Source organism: Dasypus novemcinctus, chromosome 3 (assembly GCF_030445035.2).
Source record: "Dasypus novemcinctus isolate mDasNov1 chromosome 3, mDasNov1.1.hap2, whole genome shotgun sequence".
Classification (NCBI taxonomy): Eukaryota; Metazoa; Chordata; class Mammalia; order Cingulata; family Dasypodidae; genus Dasypus; species Dasypus novemcinctus.
Genome location: NC_080675.1, coordinates 113252416 through 113267038, shown reverse-complemented (window position 1 = coordinate 113267038; position 14623 = coordinate 113252416). Strand labels below are relative to the sequence as shown.

At 51.3% G+C, this 14623-nt stretch overlaps 1 protein-coding gene across 1 annotated transcript in view; it reads left to right on the top strand.

Moving 5' to 3' along the window:
- The window catches only part of EHD4 (EH domain containing 4), a 77478-nt gene that overhangs the window by 56890 nt on the left and 5965 nt on the right, over window positions 1–14623 (top strand). Inside the window, exon 5 of the mRNA XM_004481483.5 lies at window positions 7586–7750. Coding sequence (XP_004481540.2) covers window positions 7586–7750 — 165 coding nt within the window. The remainder of the gene's footprint in view (window positions 1–7585; window positions 7751–14623) is intronic.

Genomic DNA, 14623 nt, shown 5'->3' with positions numbered 1-14623 from the left:
GGCGGCCAAACTTGCTGAGCTTACTTATAGGAAGAGAACTTGTACTTTTTTTTTCTTCCTAAGAATAGTATCTGCTTGTTCCTTCTCATAAGGGAAAAATGTTTGAAGTACGGGCATTTCCACCCTGCTCTCTGGGTGCCAGTGAGCTGAAAGCACAGTACCATGCTGAGAGGGGGGCAGGAAACAGGGACAAGAAAGCAGAGCTCAGCATACAGCCTTAGCCAGCATCTGCAGTTTTATGCTCCATTCGTGAACTTGGTTTTGCTTAAATGCACAAGGGCTCACCTGAGTTTTCCTCTTTCATAAGAATGCTCTCTCATTTTGGTGTGTTTGTTTTAAGTCTCCTGGTCCCGGGGTCCTAAGCAAGTCTGCTCCTCGGGGAGGCTGCTGTGTTCACCAGGCTTGTGTTACACCTGTGACATTGTTGGATTTTGTCAGCAACTGCACAGTCTGGCTCATGAGGGACCTGAAGTTCAGAAAGGTGAGGTCTCTTGCCCAAGGCTTCACAGCCTGAAAGTTGCTGAATATCGATCCAAATTCCTCATCCAGAAAGCATTCCCCTGGCCTCTCAGATCCAGAGTGGACAGCATCTAGAAGAGCTCCTTATTTAGGCCTTTCCTTGCCGCATTAATCTGTCATTCTCTTCTCTGTAAAAATTTTCATCCTTAGAAACCCTACAAAGTTTGGTGATTTATCAAGGTGACATTCTGAAAACATGCAAAAAATAATTTTTCAGATGTCACCTTAGGAGTGTCTGTCTGAGTCGGGGTATGACGTGTCTATATATGAAACACTGACACCATAGTTAGGCAGAATTCATGGGCTGTCCAGAAATAAAGCAAGTGTGTTAACTGCTGGGTTTAATCAAACTCAGGGTAGCCCAAAGATGGCATTTTAATAACAATGAAAAAAGATAATCCTACCAAAGATTACTTGAAATTTCATTTGTCTGTTTTTTTCTATTTATATATATTCTTCACAAGTCTTTATTTCAAAGAACACGAAATCTCTAGAGTTGGTTTTTGGTTCACCTCAAACATCACATCTTTTTTTTTTTTTTTAAAGATTTATTTATTTAATTCCCCTCCCCTCCCCCGGTTGTCTGTTCTCTGTGTCTTTTTGCTGCGTCTTGTTTCTTTGTCCGCTTCTGTTGTCGTCAGCGGCACGGGAAGTGTGGGTGGCGCCATTCCTGGGCAGGCTGCACTTTCTTTTGCGCTGGGCAGCTCTCCTTACGGGTGCACTCCTTGCGCATAGGGCTCCCCTATGCGGGGGGGCACCCCTGTGTGGCACGGCACTCCTTGCGCGCATCAACACTGCACATGGGCCAGCTCCACACAGGTCAAGGAGGCCCGGGGTTTGAACCGCGGACCTCCCATGTGGTAGACGGACGCCCTAACCACTGGGCCAAGTCCGTTTCCCAAACATCACATCTTGATGTCCGTTGAAGAAGTCACATGATCCAAGATGGCGGTTCTTGATTCTTTAATCTATTTTGGAAAGCCCAGGAAAGCTTTCAAAAAATGTAATTTTTTTTTTTAAGATTTATTTATTTATTTATTTCTCTCCCCTTCCCACCCCCAACCCGGTTGTCTGTTCTCTGTGTCTATTTGCTGTGTCTTCTTTGTCTGCTTCCGTTGTTGTCAGCGGCATGGGAATCGTGTCTCTTTTTGTTGAGTCATCTTGCTGTGTCAGCTCTCCGTGTGTGCGGCGCCATTCCTGGACAGGCTGCACTTTCTTACGCGCTGGGCGGCTCTCCTTATAGGGCACACTCCTTGCACGTGGGGCTCCCCTATGCGGGGGACACCCCTGCATGGAACGGCACTCTTTGTGCGCATCAGCACTGCGCATTGGCCAGCTCCACATGGGTCGAGGAGGCCTGGGGCTTGAACTGCGGACCTCCCATGTGGTAGACGGACGCCCTAACCACTGGGCCAAGTCCGCCGCCTGTAATTTCATTTTATTTGACTATAATTAAAATAGACAAAGAAATTAGGCTCCTACAAATCCTAAAATAATAACTTTTTACATCATAAATGAACAAAAGTAAAAAGTGAGGTGAATTTGCGATCAGATCCAATTGCCCAAGAATAGGAGAGGTTCCCACCCATTTGGAAATCTTTGCTCAACAGCAAATTTGTCAAAATTTGAGGAACAGCTAAAGATGAGAATGAAAAGGAAAGGACAGTGATTTCCAGGGTTCATTAGAGTTCTGTGGATTTTAGTCTCATCTTCAAACCTGTTCCCTTAGTCACGTGTGACGTGTGGGGCCTGGCTCTCCTCTCAGTTTGCACTGTCAAATCTCTTCTGTGGAGAAAGTGGACATTTTGAAGTTAACCAAATGGATCCAGGCTGAAGTGTGTGAGAATCGTTCTATGTTGCGTGAGAATTACCACTTTAGTGCTTAGTCTGCCATGGGGGTTTTAAAATATACCTCCTCTCTCTACTGGTTTTCTCTCATTATAAAGGGCAAAAGGTCTCAGTTCCCTACTTCTTCACAGGCCCCATCGCCAGGCCCAGCCCTCAGTCTGGCAGTTGTTTGGACAGACATCTTTGACATATCATGGCATAGTGAGCTTTGACGTTGACCATGGATTTCAGGCATCCAGGCTGTCCCCTCTGTTTACCAAGCACCCTTCAGAAGTCACTGGGCACCGTCCTGATCAGAAGACTGTAGTCTTTGCCCACACTCCTGTTTCGTGTTCATAAATTTTTTTTAACATATGGAGAAATAGAGGTGAAGGAGTGTAAACTAGAGAGTTTCATAGTAAATGAGGAACAATCAGAATCAAGCTTCAAGTCCAAGTTTTCCCAACAGTGGTTTTATAAGACATGGTTTATTTTAAATTCTGGATTTTCAGTAGCTTCAGAAAGCTGTTTAAATCATACCCACAGAAAGCAATTAATTCTATAAGGACAGGAATGAGGCAGTTGAGCACTAGTGTTGGCTCCCCATCTCCTAACGAGCTGTGAACCTCAAGTAAGTCGTAGAACTTTCTGGAATCAGGAGTTAAATTAGGTCAGTGGCATCCCTTTCAGATTCAAAACACCGTGATTCTGTGAATAATCTTTTCCTCCATAATTTGACAGACTCCTTCAAGGTAGATCCTTGCATGAGTGCAAGCAGAGGCTAACTCTCCGGATGCCCCAGGAAGGGCAGGAGGGCCTGGCCATGGGCCACATCAGGAGACCCTCACAATAGGCCGGCGGAATTTCCTGGATGCGGAGGTGGAGTCTGAGAGCAGCCGGTGGCATGAGCAGGTCCCCTGAGGGTCTTGACTCAGGTGGCACCAGGCAGGTGGAGGAAGGAGGGAGTTGAGGCCTGGCACGAGGTCTGCCCATAATGTTTGTCAGTGCACTGGCGACCTGCTGTCCAAGGACAGATCATTGTCCAGCAGCCTTGGCCATCAGCCAGTAAATACCACCAGGTCTAAGAGGAGGGAGCAGGTGCCAGTGAGTGGGTGGAGAGCTGTGGCCAGGGCCCGTTACCTGCGTTGAGTCCAGGTAAAGCAGGCCCTGCCACCAGACTCTCTTCAGGAGCAGGACGCCAGTCCCCGGGGGCCTGGGGGCAGGTGGGCACTCAGCCGAATTGAGGGGCAAGGCCTGAGCCTGCCCTGAGCAGGGCCCTGGCAGCTACCCCAGGCCTGTGCTCTGGGAGAGGTCTTGTTTCAGTTGGAGCTGCCTCCAGAGCAAAACAAGCTTGAGCACAGAGGGGGCAGGTACCCACAGGCTCAGTCCAGAGGTTCCCGAAGACTGAGGCCAAGGAAGTGATGTCAGGACAGCTGGCGAGGAGCTGACCATCCCTGTTGAGCCACCTGCCCCTCCACCCCTGTGATGATACATGGGGCCTCCCAGCCCCACCCAAACCAAGCCAGGCATTCCCTGTCCAAGGCAAGGAAACTACTAGTCTGCGCCTCATTCATCACATCCTCAGGAATGCAGTTATAGCCCATAATTCTAAATGAGGGATTCTCGAGCACTGGGTTTCAATCGTTATCTCAAAGAAACTTGTAAATCTTGTAAATGCCTTCGTTCATTTTCACTTGAAAAATAAGCATACAAACAAGCCTACTACAGTGACAAAGATTTAGAATCCTATCTCCAAATCTATACTCTTAGCAGTAGCCAGGCAGCACAATGTGTGCTTGTATTTGTTTCCCTGTTTAAATGACCTTTGTGGAGATGGAAAAGTTAGCAATGTCCAGCCCCAGCATGTCAGCTTTAGTTTTAATGCACTTATTTCAGTGTTCAAATCTTAGCAAAGGGTTTTAGGCTGTGCCCATGATGTATCCATACAGAGGCCCTCCTCTGAGCTGCGGAAGGGATCTGCTTACCTCCTTTATTTAATTTCCATTCTTCCACAAGATTACAGTACAAGTCTGTTTTCTTTAATAGGATTTTCCATAGCTACATAGTCATTTTCTCTTTGTAATCACTGCTCTGTTTTTCATCTTTCTTAGTTTAGTTATTTACTTGACTTCTAAATTACTCTGTAGAATTCAAGATAGACAAAGAGATCTTTGTAATGAACCTTTCTTAACATCCTTAAAGTGGGAAATCAGTAGCAGAGTGGAAATGTTAAGGAAGGACGGGACACAGCTGGTGCAGAGAACTCCAGGGCCCCCCCCCCCCCCGTCGGGCTGCCCCCTACCCCAGGCGATCAGGGCTTCTGGGGCTCCTCCTCACAGGCACCCTTCCTCTCCCAGAGGGGCGTCTGCCATCCAGCACGGTCCCTGGCAGCTGGCCCTGCCCGCGCAGCCCGCAGGGTATGAACTGTCCACAGAGGTTGTGGGAGTTCCCCGGGCACAGGCACCGTGTAGGGCAGGCTGCGCGGCCTCCAGTTATATTTGCCGGTACTCCCGGCATCAGCCCCACCTCTCATGAAACTTCCTCTTGGGTCTCCTGGTTAATCACCAGAACGAAGTTCCTTCTGTCCAGGCCTGCTCCATACCCCTCACTTCCTACACAGATACCCGAAGAGCCACTCGAGACCCGCCTCAACTCTGGCCATAGACCCCTCCCCCCAAGTCCCTTCTTGGAGACGTGTTTGAAAATGGAGTCCCAAGGAAAAGCCCCTGCAGGCCCCAGTCTGCCCCCAGCCGAGTGTCACCAGCCTACCTGGGAAGCGGGGACCTCGCAGCATCCTTCTAGCCTCTCTGGGCTTCCAGAACAGTCAGCACAAACATTTGGTTGGCAGAGCCTCGTTCTAAGTCCTCCGTTGGCTCCTAATGCCTACACATGCATGACGCTGCCCCAGATCCGCCCCACAGTTGGTTACGCCGTGACCCAAGCTGTTCTCTACCTGGACGCTCGCATTCCTCACCCACGCGTCCTGCCGCTTCAAGGCCAGCTCAGGTGTCACCTCATTCCTGATGCATCCCTCGGTCCTTACCTGTCACCCTCCAGCTCCTCCACCTCCACCCAGCCCTTCGGTGGGTTTCTTCTGCTCGCTTTCCCTGCCTATTCTCATCTGCACACGTGGATCCGGCCACCCCTTTGCTCCAAGTCTCAAGTCCATCATCTGGGCCCTCTGGAGGTCTGGGCTGACTGGACCTTCATTCCAGCCACCCACGGGCAGCTCCACCCAGGTGTACCTCGGGTGCCTCACTCTCGACATGCTCAGAATTACGCTTGTAATGTCTCTCCTTCTCTTCCCCCCAGATCCTCCTGTCCTCCCTCCCGTAGCTAATGGCTTCCCTGTAAACCTGGCGGTCTGCCCTAGAGCCCTGGGCTTAGCCACTACGCCTCCGCGTCCTTTCCCCAGCACCCATTTGACCCCGAGTCCTGCTAAGTCCACGTCTTCACAGGCACTTACCTCTACCTGCTCCTCATCCTGTTGCTTCCACTGTGCTCCAGACGCCGTCATTCACCTGAGCAACAGCCCCACCTGCCGAGGAGGCCCCCCTGCCTCTGGCCTCCCCTACCCCTGTCTGCCCTGTAGCCCCCTCTGCTGCCAGAGTCTTTCTAGCATGGGCCTCATAGCGTCATTTGCTGACTTAAACACTTCCAGTGTCCCAGAGCACTGTCCTGGGTGGTTTTTTGATGAGGACCAGATGGGACTTCTGAGACTAGGGGTGCTGGGCTTGTGGAGATGTTCCCTCAGTCCACACCCCCCGGCAGCTCTTTCCCGATACCACAGGGTGGGAGGCAAAAGGGAGACCAGTCCCTGTGCAGAGAAGGACGTCGGCAGGGGAAGGGGGAATCATGAAGCCTAAGAGATAAGAAATAAGGGGGCAGGGGGGAAATTATCCAGGTCAGCACTACATGACCATCACAAAACGTTGACTTTTTAAGTCATAAATGTGATCCTTTTGCAGTTGTGGACTTAATTGAATGGCCTGGCGTCCTCTTAAGTGAGAGAAACAAAACTCAGAGAGAACACAGAGAAGGGAACGGGCGAAGGAAGATCAGAGCATCTTCCCTACCCATAAAAGCACAGCATTATGCCACCAGCTGCAAAACCAATGAGTCTCCCATGCAATTGGATATCATTTTGAACCCCTTCTGTCCCTCCATTTCCAAGGACCTGTCGCTTGTCCATTCTCCTCCCTCATGATCTCTGCCCACCATGTCTTTCCACAAGAGCATCCCTAGAGCCCACAGAACATGGCCTAGTTCAGAAAGGTGCCTCAGAAAAAGGCTCCGTCGCTACAAACCCCAACCCTGCCTTAGAGCTCGAGGCAGCACAAGAAACGCCCTGATGAATAGCAGGCACACGCGGCCTCGTACCCTTCCCCTCTCGGGGGCTCTATTTGGGGGTTCACTCACAGTTCAGGACCCCCAGCCCTGCCCGGTCATTCAGCTGAGGCTGGACCGACTGAGGAGCTCGAAGCACCCCTCAGCCTCCCGTCCTTTATGTCTTACCTTTCCCAGCTCTCCACTAGGAAGTGAATGCTTTACAGACAACATGATGCTCTAGAGCAGGGGATTTCAACTTTTCTCCTTGACAGACCCCTTCAATCATCTCAACAGGGCCTTCTTTGATTAACAGTCTCTTGTTAAACATCAACACAAATTCAGCCATGAAAGAACATCACGTAACCACCGTGCAGCAAACTATGTCCCATGAGGTTGGCACCTTTTGCATTTTAAAGTGATGGGCTGAGACCCAGAAGAACTTGTGACTTCCCACTGTCCTCTTCCGCTGGGCAGAGCCCAGGGATCCCTAAAACCTCAGCCCTGGATGGCTTTCCCTCACCAACAGTCCTCAAGAGGCTTCTAACCAATTAGTTATTATCTGACATTAATATACTTGACATAGAGGCCAATTAGGAGATCGTTGTAGTCTGGTAAGAAATGGTGACTAGGAGTTAAGAAGAGAGAATAATAGTAAGAATCTGTGCTTATATCATAACCAAGTTTGGGTTGTGCTCAGTTATACTTCAGTTACTTAAATAATTATTCTTTCTGAGGGCTGCAATAGATGTTTGGAGCAAAGACTTCTCAAGGAAGATTTTCAGCAGACTGAGAACCATGTTTCTGTGAGGTTACCCGTTGTGACATCGTGCATATAAAATGTAGTCTTGTTTATTCCTTTTCTGGCACAACTCTAAATGACACATCCTCACTGATGTACACATCCTTTCAGGTACATGCCTACATCATCAGTCACCTGAAGAAGGAGATGCCCAGTGTATTTGGAAAGGAAAACAAGAAGAGAGAGCTTATCAGCAGGTTACCAGAAATCTACATTCAGCTTCAACGAGAATACCAGATTTCTGCAGGAGACTTCCCAGAGGTCAAGGCAATGCAGGTACTGGAACCTTTACAGTGACATGGGGCAGGGGTTGGGGGTGGAAATGTAATGCCACGTTATATTATATTTACATTACATTGCATTGCATTGCACTTGCTGGTTGCTAGGGACACACAGGGTTCCGTGGCCTAGGATCGAGGGGAATACAATGAATTCATCTTCCTAATGGTGGTCAATGTAATATACTCCTCTGAATAAAATAGAAAATATCTGCCTTCCATAACTTTTAAACAAAGTAAATTAAGCTCACATTAAAATAATCAGATGAGCAGCCCTCTTAGACTGTGTGCAAGGAGGTTGTTTGGACGTTGAGGTGACACCTATTTTTCTGAACCCCAGAACCTTAAGGGCATCAAGAGCTGGGTATGACCTCGAAGGTCACCCCAGCGGCTTTGTGCTCAAGCCCTGCTCTGCACTGCTGTCTGAGGCCGTGGGCTCCGTGGGCCTGGCCACCCTTCCGCCTGTGCGTACTGACGAGTCCTGCTGAACAGTTGGCGTTGGCAGCCTTTGGCCCGATTCCAGGGCCCTTGGAGATGTGTCTGCACAGCCCCAGCTGAGCCTAAATGGGTGCCGCATCCAGCTGCCCAGGCCTGGCCTGTGCCCACCACCCTGCAGGGGTGTTAGGTGAGCCTGTTGATACTGCTTGGGTCATCCTGAGCTTCCTCCCAGAGCCAGACTGACCGCCTTCTTATCTGGTGCCACAGCCCTCTCTGTAAAGCACGCAACACACACTCTTGCAGGCCTCCAGCCACCAGCAGACCAGGTGAACATGTGCAGCAGGCCAGGAGAAAGAAAAACTATTCCCTCTCTGACGACCTTTTGTTTTTCCACATTTGATTAAAATGTGGGCACTGTGAAATATGACTGTACGAGGAGGAAAATGCAAGTGCAACAAACACTTGTCAGGGGTCCACGGGGAGGGCACTTTGGAGATTGCCTTCAGTGGGGAAGCCCTGTCCAGCCCAGTGGGTCACTGCCCTGGGGGAGGACCGACCTGGGTTGTTCAAGAGAACAAGAGGAAATCTGCATTTGTACATAAAATCATCTGGATTTCAAATTTGGCTCAGAGGTAAAAAGGAAGAAAAAACGACATCACCAAACAAAGCCCACTTGCGTCCTACCTGTGGCCTGGAGACCACTGGTTGTCATCTTCTGAGCCACAGAAATGGCAGCACTAAAGTAAGAGTGCAGTTTAAAAACTGAGAGCACGTGCAGCTGAGAGGTAGATGTAAACTTTATATAAAACGGGCGGAGCAGACGCCAGCTCCTCACGCCTGGGCTTGGGCCATGTGCTCTAGTACATGTGGTCTCGGCAGATGTCATTAGCTGGCCCAAAAATAAATACAGGAAAGTCTTTTCTCCTCCAGAGATGAAACAGGCATCCCTGCACTCAGAATGACTGGTTTTTTCCTGGTCACGGGGCCTCTTGGGGAATGCCCTGCTCCCCATGACCAAACTTGAGGACAGAAGTATCCTTCGGGTACCTGTGAAGGAAAATCAGTGTCTTGACTAAATGAAGGTTATACAGAAATACCTACCGCATGCTGTGGCCTAATGGGGGCCCAGTAGCCTAATTTACCACAATGTCCCCCACGGCCTGGAGGCAGTGCCGAGCCTGCCGGGGGCTGCTGCAGCCTCCCTCATAGAGCCGCCCTGCCCGTCCCCAGCGGAACCCCTGTAACGTGGGGCACACTCTGGGGCCAGAGCCGCTCACGACAGCGGACGTGGGCCTGGCCGGGTCAGAGGACCCCGACCTCTCAGAGCTGGGTCCGAGGGGCAGCCTGGAGTGAGAGGAGGAAACCCTGGCACCCTCAGCCGGGTCTCAGGAGTGGTCAGGGCCGTTTACCTGGGGACACAGGAGGGCCCACGCCTCCGCTGAGAACCTCCTGTGGGTCGGCCCACGCAGGTGCCTTAGCACCCTCAGGGAACACCTGCACGCCCTCGGCCTGGGAGGGAGCATCCCACCTGACAGGCACCCCCCCTCCTTTGTGCTCATTTCTTCATTCATTCGAGAAATGTCGATTAAGCCTGCTATGGCCAGCGCTCTTCTGGACCCCTGGAATAAACAAAATGGGTAAAGATAAATCTCCTTGCTCTTGAGGAGATTACGTGCCACTTACATAGCCTTTGCCACCATGACTGTCACCAGCCGTGGAGCGTTAGACAGCAAAGCGCACTGTCGGGACATGCACTCGTGGTACGTAGCATGTGCGTTGTGCAGCGTGCAGTTAATTAACCCAGTGCTGTTGTTGAGTGTCCTGTTGTCTGCCATACCCTCAGCATCTAGAACATGGCAGGTGCTTAACAAATGAGCTGAAGGAATTAATAAGTGACTGTACGTTCCTATCATAGCAGGGTCTGCGGGAGTGAGTTTCTCTGGCCCTGACCCAGCCCTAATATCTGCAGGGCTTATAGCCCAGGAGTTTCCAGAGCAAACTCTGGAAGTTGAAAGAAGGTCCATTCTGGTCGGAGGGTCCCCAGGGAACGCAGCAGACCTGGCTCACCGTCCCTGCTGCAGCAGGCTAGTTTGCTGCCACCCAGGAAGCTCTGGGTGGGTGGAGGGTCTGAGCTCAGGCCTCTGCCATCCCTGTGCCTGTTGTGGGAATCCAACTTCCTGCACAGTGCAGGTCCTCCCCCGCCTCTTGACGGCCGGGGCATGAGCTTAGAGGACTGAATTATAACCTCGGTGTACTTCGGGGCAGGCACAGAGCTCCCTGATGCCGGCCTTAAGTCTCTGTGCTCCCTGTTTGCTCATGGACCAAACTAGCTGGTGGTGACCCTTGGGTAAAGCAGGAGAGGAAGGCGTAGCAGTGAGCTGAACATGTATTTTGAAGGATTTTGCCCAGTGCCGGAGAGGCCCTTTGACCTGGTCTGCCCTCCACCCTTTTGGGAGGGTATCTGATTAGCCACCAGGACGTGCAAAATGAGGAGAACCCTAGAAACACTGCCTTTACTGCTGACTCAGTTGTCCTATTCGAAAGAGAATTTGGACCCCACAGCTGCTGAGTTGCAGCATTTCAACATCAGGGGGCAGCAGAGCCAGCCGCATCTCCTTAGGATCTCAGTGAATCTGAAAACTGGCATCAGGTGGACCAGCAGGAGACGGGGCTGGGACCTTTGCCTCTTGGGAGGGAGCAATCCCAGGATACGGGGTGTGTTAGATTCCCAGCTGCCAAAACAAATACAGCGGGCTGGCTTCACCACAGGGCTTTGCTGGCTCCCAGCTTCGGAGGCTGGAAGGCGGGCCTCCTCGGGTTGGTGTCTCCTGGCCGCAGCCTTTGGGGCTCTTTGGCTTTCCCATCACAGGGCAGTGCACACGGCAGCATCTTCTCCCTTCTCTTCCAGGTTTCACTTAGCGCCAGCTTCTGGCTATTCCCGTGGCTTTTTCTCTCCATGTCCAATTTCCTTTGCTCCTAAGGACTCCAGTCTCCCTGGACTAGGGCCCCCGCTTTCAGCCCCATTCAGTCTGGGTACACCTTCACTGAGAGCACCTTCAAAGGTCCTACCTGCCAACAGCTTCACACCCACAGGACCAGGGCTCGGGACCTGATCATGCCTTCTTGGGGACACGATTCAGTCCCCAGCACTGCACATGGTGGTTTTGATGGATAAAATTGTTGAAGGGTAAGTCTTTAAGTTCCCGGTGTGCATTCATCCCAATAAAGAGACTTCCGTGTTGGGCCCGCCGGGCGAGGGCCGGGATGGCGAGGGTTTAACCGGTCCCCGCACTTTCTGGTCAGGCCTGGGGAGAGTGTAGGCCGTATTTGCCGTGTGCCCCCCGCGGCAGGCATGGCTGCAGCTGCCTCCCGCCCGCCTCTGCAAGTATGTGGCCATTTCCTGCTGCCAGTTTTCCAGACGGTTGCTTTCCGGATCCACATCCCCTGCAGGCTGGTGGAAAGTTTGGGCGGATGTTGTCCTCATTCACCGCTTGGCCAGACACAGGGGCTCTGTGTGTGCTGAGAGCTGAGGCTCCTCGGTGCGGGGTAGGGCGGGTGTCCCCGCGTCCGGGGAAACCCCACTCGTTTAGCACGGAAGCTCTGGGATTTTTGTGTAGGATCCCTGCTCCTCCTCCTCACCCTGCTTCTCTTTTCAGTCTGCATGGCTGACCTCAGCAGAAGGAGCCAGGGTGCTGGCCGTGTTGTTTGCTGCCGGTGCTGGGGCGGCGTTGCTGGCGGGTGGGGGCAAGCGCACCGAGACCGGGGTGCGTTTTAGAAACCAGGTCTACCCCCCCGGCAGCTCCCCCTGCACACAGTCAGTAGACAGCCCCGGAGGCCACGCTTTGAGAAGGGTTGGGGGGGCCCCTCTCTAGATAAATGTCAGGCTGTTTAGCTTTCAGCTCATGGCTCCACTTCCAAATAACAGCATTGAATATTTGCCCTGCCGGTGTACCCTAGAGACCACAGTTTTGATTCTCCATCGGAAACAACCTGAATTTCCAACTACAGGGGGCAGGGTAAATGAACAAAGACCCAGCTTATACAGTTTAGTATTATGTGACTATTAAGAATAAAGTTGTGTAAAAATTAATATCATGGAAAGAGATGATTTTTTTAGAAACCCAGGTTGCTGAACAGGATGATCTTATTTCAGTTTGTGTGTGTGTGTGTGTGTTTATACAAAAAGGATAGAAACATATACTCAAATGTTAGCAGAGGTTACTGCTGGGTGATGGGATTATAAATGATTTTTTTTTAAATTTTTTCTCAATTTTTTACAATAAAAGTATAGTATTTGTGAAAGCAAGGTTTTGTTTTTCCTAACTGCCTGTCGTATAACTTCTGTCCAAAACAGTCATGTCTGAGGGGCGCTTTAAACCCCTTTTCCTCAGCATTCTCCCTGCCTCATCTCCAGAAAGTAGCACACCTGCATGGCCTCTCCAGCTTCTCCAGAATTGTCCATCCAGCAATACTGTGTGGAGAGTCCCTCTAAAAACTGCCGTGCCTGGAATAGCTCTGCATTTATTTGGTAAAACTGCTGTGGAAGATGTTGCTCACCAGGTCACAGGAAGCCCTGGGTAACTCAAATGCAGGTCAGAGAGAGCCACCTCTCGGGCCGAGCGCCGCTCTCCTCCCCCACAACGGCGAGGCCGCGCACGCCCGCACCCCGGCACCCCAGCCCGGAAGCAGGAAGGCTCAGAGCTCCTCCATGCTCTCAGGCCTGTCATCTGACGTGATGCTTCCCTTCCTCTCCCTTTTAGTTACTTGGCTTTTCCCTCTCTACTGACATGGAATGGTGTCCTTTTTGTACACTAAGCTAAGTCAAGTTCTTGTTGGAAGTAGGCAGGAACTAAAAAACTGGAGTATCCTTCCTCCATACAACCTAGGCAGCTTGAGGGCAGGGACTGTGGCTTCTCGTATTTGTATCCCCAGTTACTGGAATAAGCGCTGACACGCAGCAGATGGCCAAGGAATGATAGGCAGGAGGGAGGAAATGGTGGGAAGATGGGTGGGTGGGTGGATGGGTGGATGGACAAACGAACGGACAGATGGATGAAGAAATAAATGAATCACCAAGTGAGCCAAGGCGGGAAGGACTGTTTCCACAGGTGCTGTGGCACTTCGCGGTTGATCCCAGCCTGGCTGGGCAGTCGCCGTGACTCCCAGGGCCCTCTCTGGAGCCCACACTCCTGCTCTACCTGCTCCTGGGAGGTGGAGCTGAGACACTGTCCTGACCTGCCCAGTGATAACAGCCTTATCGGCTGGATTTATACACCCACCCTCCCTCCCCTACTCCCCTCCTTCTTGCCAGCTTTAACTTTTACTTGTTTGTTCCTGCTTTTGAAACAACGACTGATGAGACTGGCGTAGCCTCAGTGCCGCGGGCAGCCTGGGCCTCCGTGGGCAGTTCCTGCAGGCCTCCTACCTGAGGAGCCTCCTGACTCACTCCGAACAGGAAAGAGGACCACATCCCCATATCTCATTATTAGGGTCAGTGAGAAGGTGCCCCAAGCCACATTTTAAACTGATCCCGAAACACAGTCTGTAAATAAATGTTTCACCAGCTAGAACCCCTCTGGGGCAGCTTCCTATCCAGCACAAGGAACACTGTTAAGAGTCAGGAGATGTGGGGTCTTCGCCTGGGCTCTGCCGGGGCCTCCCATGCAGCTCTCTATAAAAACAGGGTTATTAATTCCTGCTCTTTCTTACTCCCAGGATGTTGGGGAAGATCAACCCAAGCATGTACTAAAAGCACTTTAAAAGATAAAATACCAGTTCTCTAGCACACTAAAGAAAAGGGCGGTGAAGGAGGGTTGTCTCAAAGTCCCAGGGGATTGCTGTCACTCACACAGCCTCCAGCAGAGAGGAAAAAGTCATGTTACATCCCATGGGACTTGTCTGTCATTCCAAAACCACTCCTATATCTGGAGAGTTCCAATGGGGACCCCACCAAAGAGAAAATTTTGGAACAGCCCAGGGCATGTGATGTTTGCTTTAAGAGTGAATTCGGGGAAGTGGGTATGGCTCAATGGATAGAGCTTCTGCCTACCATATAGGAGGTCCAGGGTTCAATACCCACTGCCTCCCAGCCCACATGGATTGCTGCCATGTACCAGGAAAGTCGCCCCACACAGGGGTGCCCCCCGTATAAGGAGTGGCCCCCACACAAGGAATGCAGCCCTACACAGGAGGACAGACTGCCCAGGAGTGGAGCTGCCCACACGGAGAGATGATGCAGCAAGATGATGCAACAAAAGAGACAGAGAACAGACAATATGAAACACAGCAAGCCATGGAGCTGAAGTGGAGCAAGAGAATGATCACCTCTCTCCCATGCCAGAAGGTCCCAGGATGGGTTCCCAGAGCCACCTAATGAGAATACAACAGACACAGCAGAACACAAAGCAAATGGACACAGCAGACTCTGGGCAGG